Source organism: Mandrillus leucophaeus, unplaced genomic scaffold, assembly GCF_000951045.1.
Source record: "Mandrillus leucophaeus isolate KB7577 unplaced genomic scaffold, Mleu.le_1.0 Scaffold524, whole genome shotgun sequence".
Classification (NCBI taxonomy): Eukaryota; Metazoa; Chordata; class Mammalia; order Primates; family Cercopithecidae; genus Mandrillus; species Mandrillus leucophaeus.
Genome location: NW_012105631.1, coordinates 1,519,690 through 1,535,691, shown reverse-complemented (window position 1 = coordinate 1,535,691; position 16,002 = coordinate 1,519,690). Strand labels below are relative to the sequence as shown.

The 16,002-nt window shown below is 38.5% G+C and overlaps 1 protein-coding gene across 1 annotated transcript in view; it reads right to left on the bottom strand.

The window, feature by feature from the left end:
• The window catches only part of SYNE1 (spectrin repeat containing, nuclear envelope 1), a 570,706-nt gene that overhangs the window by 38,509 nt on the left and 516,195 nt on the right, over positions 1 to 16,002 (bottom strand). Inside the window, exons 130-132 of the mRNA XM_011996807.1 lie at positions 10,753 to 10,915; positions 2,181 to 2,368; positions 1,169 to 1,319 (exon numbers count right to left, since the gene is read on the bottom strand). Coding sequence (XP_011852197.1) covers positions 1,169 to 1,319; positions 2,181 to 2,368; positions 10,753 to 10,915 — 502 coding nt within the window. The remainder of the gene's footprint in view (positions 1 to 1,168; positions 1,320 to 2,180; positions 2,369 to 10,752; positions 10,916 to 16,002) is intronic.

Here is a 16,002-nt window from a genome sequence, read left to right as displayed (position 1 = left end):
CTACTGCAGAGTTTACTGTGCTTTTTACTCGTAGTTTTCTAAGGGAATATCTTTTATATAGGAATAAAAGCATCGTTTATTTTAATTTAGTGGTATAGTGCATATAAATTCATTCACCACTCAGACATCAGAGTAATTCATTCATTTCACAAAGTATTTGAACATTTTTCTAGATTCATATAGCTGTCCATGTACAACCCTGAGATTTTAAACTCCATAAGAATAAAAAGGGAACTTCCTATTTCCCATCATAGGCCTCAGTAAATGCCTGGTTACCTGATGTCACAAGGTAAAAATGAATGCAGCTACATTTCATTGCATTTTTAGTCTTATTTCTAAACATCTCGAGGAACTTGGGGCAGAATTAGCAACCGAGAACGGTCAGAATGCTTCTGAACTCTTTGCTGTCAACATGTCTGAGCACACGACTGCCTAGCAGTGGGAACTGAAAGGAAAAACACCTTCACATTTAAAAATGGTCAGTGTGGGGCTAGGTCAGGTCTTCCATGAAAAGGAAAGGCAGTGGAGAAGTCAGAGCTTCATCGTGCAACAGTGACAGAGTGGACTCGAGATCGTGCAAGCAGGCAAGGTACTGGAATCAATTCTTGGATGACTTCTTTATGAATATGATTACACTACAGCTATTTTCGTCTGTTTTGTAACTTTCAAAGTAAAAGTTAGCCTTATAGTTAGCAGTGTAATTGAAAAGTTTTGGTGACTTAAGACCAGTACTACTCTTCACTGTAATTACAAATGAATTATAATGAAAATGTTTTATTCCGTTCTAGAGCCAACTCTTTTATCAAATGCACACACACACCACACACACACATACACACACACACTCCGATTAGGTAAAGAAAATACAAAAATGTATTTGGAAGGTAGATTTTTATAGTATAAAAACATCATATTTTAATCGTAGAAAGGATGGTTGATTGTGGAACAATTCTGAAATAAAAATCATGCCAAGATCTTTTGGGAAAACCTCTTTTTCCTCCTTCTTTGCCTACTTATGAGGTCATAATAAAGATGGCTGCAAAGTCCTCGCCCAGCAATTTGAACAGATAACATGTGGTGAACAACTAGTTTAGGTCTTGGAACTCCAACTACCAGCTGGCTACTTTAATAGCAACATAAGGATTAAAAATTTGGAATTATAAATCACCTCAAATTTCTTTAGTTCTTCCTTGGCAACTGTATAGATCACCCCAGAAGAGCTGGGAAATGCAGCTGTCCTTTCTGAAGTCTTCAGCCAATCTTCAAAACGTGAATAGTCATCCAGAAATTTCTGCCACAATCGCCACGTCTCTTCGATTCTGGGGCAGAAAAGGAAAGAACGGAATCTGATTATTGGAGACTGTTTTTGCTCCAGAACCCGGTCTGATGCCTGCCACTGGATTAAGGGTGCCCGCAGAGGCAACTGTTGTGCCAAACAATAACCATGGCTCCAGCCAAATTTGACCAGAGCACAAGAGAGACAACTGTTTGAGCTAAAATAAAACAGCTGTTTTATTTTTTTAAAAACATGTCCTGCAGCTCTGGATTTTGAATTAGTCAAATTGAAAATTATAAACACATCACATGAGCTGCCTTGGATGTGTGCAACAAGTTTAGAAAAGCAACAGCAGGTTTACAGTGTGCACTCATGCCAGTGTTTTACGGAAATAAAAACGAGGTCTGAAAATCCATTGAAGTCCAACATTCAGCTCACACTGACAAAAGTCAATCTATGACAGCAGGACAAATATTAAGCTTTCAACAGTTTACCAGAGAGCACAGCCATGATGTCACTTTGTAACACAGCACGATTTTCTGCCACCTTAAATTTCAAAGGGCTTAAAGATAAATGTGTTTTTATTTAATTTTTAATAGAAGAACATCACTGTTTTCACAGCCACACATTCTGAAATGTTATGCTTCTTTGACAAGGGTGTACTTTTACGTTTCCGTGTTATTTTTAAACTGTTAAGTCAGACATAACTTGGCTTGTTATATTTATATATTACTTTTATACCTACTTATTTTCCCAACTAAATGTAGATAATAGCAAGTTTGGGAAGCCACAGCTATTTTTGGACATTGTAACCAACAGGAAAGAGTGAACAGTGGAATCACTCTGGGTGATTTTTATTTTCATTTTGGTCTTTCCTCTTCCCTGTTTCAGCATCCCAGCTCACTTGAGTCTCCTTTCCATGGACATAGCACAAATGTTTCTCCACCGCCGGTCCAGGTTTCTTGTAGCCTGCTGGATAGAGTCACACTCGGCATCAGTGGCACAGGCATCACAGTCGTGCAGCAGGACTTCACACAGGTTGAGGACAGATGCAACACCTGTACTGTGCTTCTCTATGTCTCTCTGAAGTTCCTGCCGGGGAACACAACAGGCTTTATTCAACAATTACATGTATACAGATGAGAGAAACTGAAGCAATGTCTGTTGATAAATGGTTAGGCTACACCTTGAGAACTATTTAATTTCCCTGAATGTATGACATTTATTGAACCTCATTTATGAAATCCAGCAAGCTCAAAAGTACTAGAAAATGGATGTAGAAATATTTTAGCTATGTGAGTAATGCCAACATATAAACTGAACAAATGAAATAGTCTATACTAGGAGTAAAACTAACTTCTTTAATCAATAAAAAATGAATCTTGACCGGGTGGCGTGGCTCAAGCCTGTAATCCCAGCACTTTGGGAGGCCGAGACGGGCGGATCACGAGGTCAGGAGATCGAGACCATCCTGGCTAACCCGGTGAAACCCCGTCTCTACTAAAAAATACAAAAAACGAGCCGGGTGAGGTGGCGGGCGCCTGTAGTCCCAGCTACTCGGGAGGCTGAGGCAGGAGAATGGCGTGAACCTGGGAGGCGGAGCTTGATCCAGCCGCTGCACTCCAGCCTGGGCGACAGAGCGAGACTCCGTCTCAAAAAGAAAAAAAAAAGGAATCTTGCCCCAGACTCTACTTCACGAATACATCACTTTCATCCCAATCAATCAATCAATGCAATACAGTCATCTCTTAGTATCTGTCAGGGGATTGGTTCCAGAACTTTCCTCCGATTCCAAAATCCATGGATGCTTAAGTCTCTGATATTGAATGTTGTAGTATTTGCATACCTCCTATGCACATCCTTCCATACAGATTAAATCATCTTGAGATTATTTATAATACCTACTACAATGTAAATGCCATAGAAATAGTTCTTATACTGTATTGTTTAGGGAATCATGACAAGAATAAAAAGTCTGTACATATTCAATGCAGATCCAATTTTTTTCCCAAATACTTTTGATCTACGGTTGGTGGAATCCACCAATGTAGAAACATAGATACCGAGGGCCTGTATATCTGCACGTGCTAGAGCTGGCACTCAAGAACTGGGTTTTAAGATCCAAAGATTTACATTCAATTTTTTATTTTTTATTTTTTTTGAGATGGAGTCTCACTCTGTCACACGGACGGGAGAGCAATGGCGCAATCTCAGTTCATGGCAACTTCTGCCTCCCGGGTTCAAGTGATTTTCCTGCCTCAGCCTCCCAGGTGGCTGGGATTACAGGTACCCGCCATCATGCCTGGCTAATTTTTGTAGTTTTGTAGAGACAGGGTTTTACCATGTTGGCCAGGCTGGTCTTGAACTCCTGACCTCAGGTGATCCGCCCACCTAGGCCTTCCAAAGTGCTGGGATTACAGTGTGAGTCGCTGCACCCAGCCGATTTGCATTCTTTTTTAAACAGTTAATTCCACCATCATTAAAAGGTAACATGGTTATCAATGGACAAACAAAAAGTGACACATATATATATACATATATGTGTATATATATACACACACACACAATGGAATATTATTTGGTCATAAAAAAATGAAATTACGTTGTTTGCAGCAACATGGATGGAACTGGAGGTCATTAGGTTACGTGAAATAAGCCAGGTACAAAAACACAAATATGACACGTTCTCACTTGCATGTGGGAGCTAAAAAAGTTGATCTCAGGCAGGGTGAGAGTAGAACGCCAGATAGCAGAGGCTGGGAAGAGTGTTTTGGGGCCATGAAGCGAGGTTGGTCAATAGATACAAACATACAGTTAGGGGGAATAAGTTTTAATGTTTGATAGAGTAGAATAACTATAGTTAACAACAATGTACTGCATATTTCAAAACAGCCAGAAGAGAGAAACTGAAATGTTCCCAATACATAGAAATAATAAATACCAGAGGTGACAGATACTCCAAATGCCCTGACTTGATCATTACACAGTCTATGCATGTAACAAAATATCATATGGACCCCACAAATATGTAGAAATACTATTTAAGGGACTATATCATGCATGACATCAGCAGCTTCCTCAGAGAACACCTTTTTTTTTTTTTGAGACGGAGTCTCACTGTGTCACCAGGCTGGAGTGCAGTGACATGATCTTGGCTCACTACAACCTCCTGTCTGATTCTCCTCTTGATTCTCCTGCCTCAGCCTCCCAAGTAGCTGGGACTACAGGCACCCACCACCATGCCTGACTAATTTTTGTATTTTTAGTAGAGATGGGGTTTCACCATGTTGGCCAGGCTGGTCTGGAACTCCTGACCTTGTGATCCGCCTGCCTCGGCCTCCCAAAGTGCTGGGATTACAGGTGTGAGCCACTGCGCCTGGCGTAGAGCAATTTTTAATGTAGGATAGAAGTAAAATGTTTTCTGATAAAAACAAACACTGGATTTCCCTGGAGTCCCGCAGCGTGAAATCTTCATTTTAACTGTATAAAATGTAAATCCAAATTGTACGTTGTTTTCTCTACTGAACTTTTAACTCCATTTACTCCAAGTAAGTTCCATTATTAAAAGTGAGCTCTACCAGCATAATTTTTTGTTTGCGATATTCATCAATGTCTTTAGTGTGTTTTCCTTTTCTTTCATCAGGAAGTTCTTGAATTTGCTTAGCTTTTCTCTTGCTCTAAAAATTCCTCAATTGATGGAGATACCTGGGATTTAAATTCTTGTGTTGCTCTTCCTCTTATTTTTTTCCCTTGACAACATGTACGAACACACTAGCTATTGTCAAATGTCTAACAGTGCCTTTAATTCATTTTGGAGATTTTATAAACTAGACACTAGATGATAAATTCTACTAAAATATTTATATTTTTATAAACAGTCCTTTCAAATCTCTAACATAACCTCCTTCACTTATGTGAAAGAGTATGTCACATGAATTGCTGTTCTAAAAATATAAAATAAAGTAATATAAAAATTAAACTTAGTATTTGCTTAAAGATAAACACAAAGACAAATAATTCTGTAAATGAGACTACCAAATACATTTGAGGTCTTAAAGTACATTTTGTGCAAGGATATACATTTGGAAGGATAATAAACCATGCATTTAAGAAAGTTAGCATTTTTATTTCATTTTCCCTAAATACTCAAAAGTTTTTGTTAAAATCAATATGTGAAATGGCAACCCTAAGATTTGAGGGGATTTAAAATCATACATAAGTACCCTAAGACAAATAAGTTTCAGGCTCAGCTTTAACTTTGTTTTTTGAGACGGAGTCTCGCTCTGTCAGCAGACTGGAGTGCAGTGGCGCAATCTCGACTCACTGCAACCTCCCCCTCCCAGGTTCAAGCAATTCTCCTGCCTCAGCCTCCTGAGTAGCTGGGACTACAGGCGCACACCACCATGCCCAGCTAATTTTTATGTTTTTAGTAGAGACAGAATGATTCTTAAAAATTTTCCACAAAGGAAACTGTAGTAACTATGACATGATTAAAATAAAATTTATCAAGCCCTGACTTTGTGTTAGGTAAGCACTGTGCTCAGTGCTTCTTTTTAGTAATTTGTATAATCACACTGTGTGGTGCATACTCTGATGACTGGCATTCTATAAATCAGGGCTCTATAAATCAGATCATATGAGAATGTAGTGAGGCCAAGATCTGAACCCAGAAAGTTTACTTTTAACCACTGGTGTACAAGATTTTTTTAAAGTTTTAATTTAAAATTTAATTAAAAAGCTATATGTGCATATTTAATGTAGTAAAAAGTCAAAAACTACTAGCAGGTTCTGAATAAAGCAGTGCTTTCCACCCCGGAGTCCACCTGTTCAGCAGCAACCATTTCCATCTCTTGTGGCTCTTTCTTCTGGTATTACTTCTACACTTTTTCATTTTTCGAGACAGGGTCTTACTCTGTCACCCAGGCTGGAGTGCGGGGGTGTGATTATGGCTCACTGCAGCCTCGAATTTCTGGCTTCAAGTGATCCTTCTGCCTTGGCCTCCCACAGTATTAGAATTATAGGGGTGAGTCACCACATTCGACCTATTTCTGTATTTCTCAGTAATATATAACTTCTCTATTTCTAAGTAACATAGCTACTGCTTGATTTGTCCATTTTAGTAATTACTTTATGAATTCTTCTTTAGTAGGGAAGAAATAAACTTCTACATGGCTGACTGAACTCTAATGACTGTTACAGTACAACTTAGAGCTAGGGTAATAATCACTGTTCTCATGATGATGGTTATTTAATATTGTTCACATTTGAGGAACAAAATATGCTACGGTTATGTTTCTTTTCTTTTTTCTTTTCTTTTTTTTTAGACAGAGTCTCAGTCTGTCACCAGGCTGGAGTGCAGTGGCATGATCCCAGCTCACTGCAACCTCCGACTCCCTGGTTCAAGTTATTCTCCTGCCTCAGCCTCCTGAGTAGCTGGGATTACAGGCACGCACCACCATGCCCAGCTAATTTTTGTATTTTTAGCAGAGACAGGGTTTCACCATGTTGGCCAGGATGGTCTCGATCTCCTGATAAGTCATTTTTCCTGGATTTTACAATCCTCTCTTTCTCTCAAATTTATAATGCTTGCTTCTATTATCTCTCTTATAGAACTAATAAAACTCCTTCCAGAGTGGTTAAGCCCATCAGATACTCTAGCCCCTCCTGGCTCCTCCTGGCAACATCCCTCCTAAAGCACCCAGAGCCCCTGCTCCCATCTGGACAGGTGCTGGCTTGGCTGCAGTACAGCTGTCACCAGGGACTTTCCTGCACCTTCAATCTGGGAATTCCCTTTTTCTTTCTCCTGAGTTGAATAGCATTTCCCCTCTTGCTTTAGTGCAGGTAGCATATGCAGCGTATGCAACACAGTAGCATGCAGCATGTGTAGCAAGTATGAAGCGTAGTTTCCTCTCACTTTTGTGTATGTAGCATACCTTTCATTAGCTTCCTGCAAATGGGTACATAGGAGGTAAAATTTTTAGATATTAAGTGGCAGGATATAAAATTCTAAATTATAAAGAATTTTTCTCAGCTTTCTGTGGGCAGAGCCATTGTCTTCTAGCTTCCAGTATTGTTTCGGAGAAGCCAGATTTTATTTCATCCTGGAAACCTTTAGGATCTCCTTATTCCTTGTGGTCTGCAATTTTACAGTGTGGCTTTGCTTTGTTTTACATTTTCCTGGGTACTCATATGGCCCTTATAATCTGCAAATGCATGTTTTTCATTTTAGATATATATATGAATATATATACATACACACATATGTGTAATGTGTGTACACATATATGTGTAATCTTCCACAAAGTAGACAAAAAGATAAATATATGAAAAATAGCAAAGAAATATAGACATAAACATAATAAAATTAACAATAATGCAAGAGTTTCAAAATCCAATTCAGTTATTTTATAAAAGTCTCCCCAAAAAAGAATAAAGAAAATGGAGAGGAGAAAATTAACATAGTAGTAATGTAATGAAAGATATAAATACATACTTAATAATATATAAAATATATTTTATTACATTACTACATTATTTATTTAATAATAAACATATATTATTTAATAATATTATATATATTACATTACTACTATGGTAATTTTCTCCTCTCCATTTTCTTTATTTTTTTTAGGGGGGACTTTTACAAAATGATTGAATTGGACTTTGAAACTCTTGCATTATTGTTAATTTTATTATGTTTATGTCTATATTTCTCTCCTATTTTTCATATATTAATCTTTCTGTTTTACTTTGTGGAAGACAGTCTCCATTCTGAAAGCTCTTTTTTAAAGAAAAATGGCAGCCTTTCATTTTATGAATGCAAAACGTCTCATTTCTGTGAGTTTGTTTTGTTTTGTTTACATTTTCTTCCTCTCTCTACAACGTGTTTCCTCTGATTGCGCCTTTCTTTATTTCCCTCTGTTTATTTTGGTCTTTTCTTAATGGTAGAAGCTTTCTTAAGCGGTGAGGATTCTTGCCTACCCACACATGTTCAAGAATGAGTCAGCTGTAGAAGCTGCGTATGCACCTAAAGTATGTCAATTGGGAGGCTTCCCCGTGGAGAGTCAGGCAGAGGTCTGGCCTTTTGCTGGGTTACCTTAAGTATCACTAATTGAAGGTACTTTTCTCTTGTCTGGTCAGTTCTCCAGAAAGGATGCTCCAATCTCCTGGCTAGGGTGGGAGCCTGGGTACTGACATAGTGGGAGCCAAGCTGGGGAAGCGGGATGGGAGCCCGACCATTTGGTACTGAGCCATTCACATCATCCCCATTTTTAACATAGTGACTCTAGCCTCCATGGTGTCCTCATCCCCAAACCCAGAGTCCTTCTGGTTTGCCTTCTCCAGACAGTAATCATCTGGTCTTCTGCCTGAGTAAAGGAAGCAGAGTTCCCTGGCTGGCTGGGTTTAGGAGGAATCTGCCAGTCTCAGCACACCTTATTCAGATTTTCAAGTACTCTTCCATTTTACAGCTCAACAGGCAACTCTACTTTCAGCTTCACCTGATCTCCACTTTCCGAGCCTTCCTGGAACTCTGTGGCATGAATCCACTTTCTCCATCCTCCATTCTGTTAACACCATCACTGATCTATCCACTTTCTATCTTACAAAATTATGTTGGATGTCTGTCATCGCTACCATTTTCTCTCCTGTTCTCTCTGCCATTGTGGTTTTAACCTTTTTCCCTCTCTACTATCATTTTATTGGGGTTTTAGTAGTAGGTGGGGCTATAAATCCATATGATCAATTTGCCATATTTAACTAGATATTTTGTTGATTTTCATATACTTGCGAAATTACAATACCGGCCATTTACATTTTAACTCATCACTGTACACATCATTACCATGTTCTCTGGAAGAATCTGGGAAGCTGGACGCCAATCAGGATCCCTACAATTCAATCATCAGAATCTCAAACATCACCACCCATCAGAAAACTTTAATTTCATAAAAATTGAAAAATATCTTGCTAACAAGTTTTTTAAAAGCAATGGAATATAGTGTACATTTCAAGATAGCTAGAAGAGAAGATTTTGAGTATTGTTACTACAAAGAAACGATAAATGTTTAAAGTGATGGATATGGTCATCAAATTACCTCAGTTTGTTTGATTGTTACACTATGCAAATATGCATTGAAGCATCACATTGTACCCCACACAGATGTACAATTATTATGTATTCATTAGAAAGAAAAAAATTTTAATGATAATTTTAATATTAAAAAAACTCTCAACACCCAAAACTGTATTTTAACACCTATTTCATTGGCTAAAATAGTCTGTAAAATGAAGTAAGTACATAAACTATAAGATTTTAAAAACAAGAGGTATTTACATTTTATAGCACTTTAAAATTAAGCAACTTTGCTGCAACGGCCTAAATGTAATGGAGAGAACCAGAGTGTGGATAGAATAGTCAAAGCAATCTAAAGACACGGAGTAACGATATCTCTAGTGGGGAATTTACAGTGTTTGCTACTGGCAACTGGAGTCTGATACACTTAGTAAGAATAAACGAGGGGGCCCGGCACAGTGGCTCACGCCTGTAATCCCAGCACTTTGGGAGGCCGAGGGTGGGCAGATCACTCGAGGTCAGGAGTTTGAGACTAGCTTGGTCATCATGGCAAAACCCCATCTCTACTAAAAATACAAAAATTAGCCAGGCATGGTGGTGCATGCCTGTAATCCCAGCTACTTGGGAAGCTGAGGCATGAGAATCACTTGAACCTGGGAGGTGGAGGTTGCAGTGAGCTGAGATCACACTACTACACTCCAGCCTGGGCAACAGAGTGAGACTCTGTCCCCACCGCCGCCCCCCAAAAAAAAGAAAAGAAAAAGAAAAAAATAAATGAAGGAGGGAATGGGAGGTGAAAATTTCTTCTGTATACATTTTCCCGCATCACCCCTTTTTGCTTTGTTGGGTTGTACACTGCCAGTGAGATGTTCTGTCTTTGCTACACACATGAAGGTGGAATTACAATGTGCGATCTGCAGGTCATGTAATCCTTTTTGCAAAACAAAATTTTTTCAACTTGAAAAATTCTAAGTATGCCTTGTAATCTTTCCCCAAACACTACACACAGGACAAAAAATGAGTGGTGCTCCTTTCACTCTTTTCTAAGTGTATGGTAGTGGGCTAGGTCTAGTGACTCTCAAATAAGTAAGTCAATCTGTTAGTACTATTTTAGATACATAATTGGAGCTCAACCTTACTTACCATCTTAGAAGGCTTCTTGGTGGATGGATGACACTAACTGTACAATGGCACAAGCATCTTTGTAAGGCTGAACTCTGCAGTCACATGAAACCTTTTGGCCTCAATCGCCTGCCTAGGCAAAGCCCCCTTCCTCACCAGTCCTGCCTAGCTCCCTCTTGACCTTCCATCCCCAGGCACCATCTCATGCCCACCCCATCATCCTGGCCAGGAGGACAGCTATTCCATGGCTTATTAATTCCATTTCAATTTTAAGTCTTACCTGCTGCTCATTAAGCTTTCTCTGTATTTCTTCCGAGTTACAGGAATCGTAGACTATTGGCTTGGCCAGCTCTGACTCAATGTGAGCGAGCCAGGTCCTCAGGCTGCTCATGTTCTTATCGAGCTGCTGCACGGCCACCAGGGTCTCCTTCAGCTTCTTCACCCTGTGGGCAGAGAAGGGGGAACGTCCCGCTTCAGTGAGGGGCCCACTCATGTTTCCCTTGTGTGCAGAGGAGAACACTGGGCTTTAACAATCTTTTTAGGCAGAGAGTTAGAAACTCATGTGGAGGAAGCCAAAGACAGAAGAAAAAGGAGGATAGAAATTAGAGGTGAATACAGACAATGGAGCAAGGATGCAGAGGAGGCAGGGGTCCAGGGCACAGGCGCACAGACAAATTAGTTTTGAACACAGTTTTCCCAGTGTGAGCAGGGTGTGATCACAAGTTTGGGAGGAACACAGGTAGTATTTCTCAACTCCATTACTACCTACTTAGAGCAAAAATCAATTATTGAGTCCCTGTTAAGAGCCTGACATGGCTGAGTGTACACAGATTGCTCTAAAGAGAAAGGTCATGGTGATAATAAGCATACGATCAATGATCTATTAGTGCCCTTATTTAAAAATTGCTGCTACCTTTAGACTATAAGTCTCGCCTCTTGGTTCAGGAAACATGGCCACCTAATTGGCACTGCTCATAACAGAGGTAAACAGCAGATGAGCAAAATACTTCAAGCTGTTAGGGTGTCATCTTGGCTCAACTGAAGAGGTATCTATCTTCTTGAAAATATGTCAAGAGCAACATGACTTGTAAAACTCTAGGTTTGTGATACATTTAAAGGCAGGGATCTGCAATAGAATGTTCTCAAAGATTGACAACTTACACTTACAGTCATGAGATATTCGCTCCCCCTCCCCCACCCCCGCATTACTTCCAGGCTTTTAAAGAAGTGATTCTCAAGCTGGGATTGTCACACAATCAGCGGAGGGTGCTTTCAAACCACAGGTGCCAACTACCAGCCACCATCTCCAGATGGTTCTGATATGTTTCTCTGATCGAGACACACTGTTCTGAAGAAAATGTCTCATAATCAAAGTATTTTGAACATTTTGATGTATTTTTAGTTGTTTAAAATTGATATCATCACTTCTGTTTCAGTTTCAATAAATCAATGTTTCTCTCTCAAGTGAAAATGTAGTCATTTGACAACATGATCGCTTTTCCTCTTTGCCATTTTTCCTCAAAGCACTGTCATATAAATGCTCTTAAAGGATTTTCACTATGGTAAGCTGTTAGTAATATCTATATTTCAATAATTGTAATTAATAACACTTCTATTTGAATAACATTTTCAGTTTGTAAAAACCCTCTTAGGAGCATTACCTTTTATTCTTTTAAAAATGTGTATTTAAAAAATTATGTTCATATTTCACAATATATTCTATTGGTAGAAAATGAAAATATGTTGCATTGTTTATTATGACTTAAAATTCCACTTGAGATAAGATTTCCCCAATTAGCTTTGTAAATACAAATTGTACACTGTCCCCCAGACACTTCAAGGCATTGGCCTTGAACACTATTTCCAAGAACTTTTACATACAACTCACTCACATTTCTCTCATGGCTAAGACAAAATTCATCTGGGCATCAGTCAGTGAATGACAGTTTTATTATGGCTACTGGGTACAAAGCTCGTGAAGTACGTTTGACCAACCACAGCATGGACATGGAATTTTACACGGCTCTGGCCACAGTGCCCCAGACTGAAAGAAGACTTTACCATCAATAAACCCACTGGAACAGGCCTGAAGAATGGCACACAGAACAGAGAGGTCTGTCCTGCTTTTACTTCTGTAGGAACGTCTTTTCAGCAGCCTCTCCTACATGACCAGCTTCTTGTCTTCAGATTTCGTAGGATCTGAACACTTACTAGGCTTGGGGATGGTAATGTCGTTAGGGTTTTACTAGAGGTCGGAGTGCTTGTTTCCTCCCTTCCTTATTTTAGTTCCCTGGTATTATTTATGCATTAATTGGTCTCCTACATGGTAAGTTCCTTGGAAAGCTGGAAATGTGAATTTCCATATTTGGCTATTTCCCTACCCTGGCCATGCTAAACTCAGTGCTTTGCACTAAATCGGGTACTGTTTAAATGGTTGCTAAACATTAATAATGAATATTCTAAGCGAATTGTGTTTATTTAATTAACATGTTTTCATTTAAAAATTTTTATCTGATATTAAGAGTGTATTAAATTTTACTTCTAGGTTCAACATTTGCCAATGCTCTATTTGTCAAGTACTAAAATTTATTCATTTTCTTGGTTCAAAACTCACTTACAAATATGATCAAAAGATCCAAAGCACAAAAGGATGCAAGTAAACACTGTTCCATAGGGCCATCTACATTAGAAAAATAAATTACGGGATAACTTTTGTAATATTGAATGAGTTCCAAGTCAGAGCGGTTAGTATGCAATATGTCAAGGGCATCATGACATGGAAATGTGTGTTCATATAGTCCATTAGGGACAAGTTCCTCTTTCAAACAAATGTGTAAATTTGCTAAAGTCAATGGGGGTGAACATTTAAGCTGTTCTTTTTCATTTTTTAAAACAGTGTATTTTACTACAAATAGCAAAATGCAGTGTGCATCTGTGCTGGGGGAGCAGATGTGAGCCTGGAGGGCATGGATAGTAGGATTCATAAGCCTCGGCTTATTAAACTTGATATTTATTTGCAGGACAGGGATCACCCTTTTTTTTTTTAGGAGAAATGTCCCATGTTTCTTTCCATTATTCCTTTAAAGATAATTTTTGGGTAAAGTGTCACAGTATTTTTATTTATCTATCATCGTGAGGAGTCTGAGCAACATTCCTTTTGGTAAACATCCAGGATTATCATTCAAATTAGACACTTGCAGACGTCACATGTCTGGGTAAGTTTAGCAGCTTGATAAATCTGTAAGTCCCCGCAGCTTATGGTTCTTTCACAGTCCAGGCACTTGACCTTTCTTAAGGATTCTACTATGAAATGCAAATATCCAGCTTCTTAACACGGAAACATGTATATACAAACACACATATATATACATATACATATACGTATATACGTACCTACACACATATACTTATAAATCTATATATATAGTATCTATATTTCACAACTTTCCTTCACAGTAATTTAGTATATTCGTAACCCAAAACAAAACAAAAAGTTCAAATTCTAAATATAATAGAACAAAAATTACCATTGGGTAAATCCTATTTATTTGTAGAAATGTATCTGAGGGATGATACAGAAAAAGGAAAATATTTTTAAAAAGTTAAAAATAAAAATTCCTGTCACATTTTTATTCTAACTAAAAAAAATATGAACTAAACATTTGCATAATGTGCTAAATTACTATTTTAGACATTAATCTGTATACTTTGCACATATATTTAATAAGCTTTATATTAGCGACTAAAACTTACTGACAAGCACAAACAAAAGCAACTTTCTCAAACACACATTTTCTAGAGCCCTGAAATATTTTTATTTAATGAAAGGAAAGCTTTCAACTACAAAGCTGTGAACCAGCTAAGGCTAAATTTCAGTTTCATCAGAAGCCCATCCTTTAAATAGCAGATGATGGACTAACTGAGTCTTTTTCTGGATCGCTTTCCTGTGTCTCAGCTTCTCTACTCTAGCCATACTCCTTGTATGACGCATACGCTCCAGAGACAACTGGAATACCGAGTCATAATAAAGTCCATTAACCTTTTCATCCAGCTCTGCATGCCCAGTAGAGGTACTAGAAAACAAACCAACAAATAACTCTTGGGAGTCCACATGGCCAGCTATCTCCCAACACCAATCCTCTTCATGTAACATTGGCAAAAACAGCTCTGGATTAAAGCTTCCAGCATCTATCCTACAAACCCCACGTAACATGAAAGCTATGTACAATGGAAGAAACTCAAGAAGATGCCTGCCTTGTGACATCGCAGTTACAATCTGGGAGATCTGCGTCCACACAGCCGTCCTCTGCCATCCTCAGAGCACGCAGGTCCTCTGCCACCACCATGAAGCTTCCACTTGCAAAAGTTAGACTCTGCAGAGCAAAAGGCTATATCCTGCGTGGGGATGAAAGTTTCCCCTTGTCTGTGTATAGAAGTATGAAAATGTTCACTCTAGACAAATGTTGGTAGTCTCTGCCCGATAATATGACACTGGGCAGTGACAAGTGGTCATGTTTCTAAATAAAACCTACATTCATTAACATGTGCCAGGCTTGATCTCCTGGAATGTAGGCCACGAGTGTAAGAAGGGGAAAAAGCTCAGTGTAATCTGTAAGGAGGAGGAAGCTACAGGTCTAAAGAAAGGACAGCAAAAACAACGTTGGCTGCAGGCACTCTGCTGTTCTGTAAGGACAGTCAACTTTTCTTGCGGGCAGTTTGCTATGCGGGGAAGGCTATTTAAGGAAAATAAATCATCGCATTGCAAACAAACAAAATGTCCACAAGCACAGCAAATGGCAGTAGCAAAAGGAATAACTTCCTTCTTTTTTGGGTTCACTATGCCAGCTAGGTAGTGTATGCAAGAGTTTTAGGAGTTGTTTGGGAAGGTGGGAAAGTACATGCTCTTTATCTTTGGGTAGACTATTTGGGCAGGAGAAATAATGAAGAAATATTATTCTCCCTTACATATGCAAAACTTTTGTGCTTTAAAAATGATGTAAGATGAGAAAAATAACATCTTCATTTTAAGAAAATTAAAAAAATAACAATTCATTTGCTTGGGGGGACTTCAGGTAACTCTTTTTCTTTTATGAATTTTGAGTTTCCAAACTTTCTGCACTAAGCATATGATAATTTAATAATTTATACTTTTAAAGAAAATAAGTCCCTAAATCATTAATTCCTATAATTTAATAAAATATGACTAATGCTGGATGCTTTAAATCCTTTTGGGGATTAAAAACTACACACAAATAAATAATAAATATTAAATAAATAATGAAAATTTGCTAAGTTCTTTCCAAAAAGGACTACATGATGATTTGTAACTAAAATAAAACAAAGCATTTGGTTCTGGTCATGTGAGTTGATTGTTTTTCTAACAGAACACTAGAGGAAACACATTTTCTTTATAAAAGAAATACACTGATGGCTCACGCCTGTAATCCCAGCACTTTGGGAGGCTGAAGTGGGCGGATCACGAGGTCTGGAGATAGAGACCATCCTGGTTAACACGGTGAAACCCCGTCTC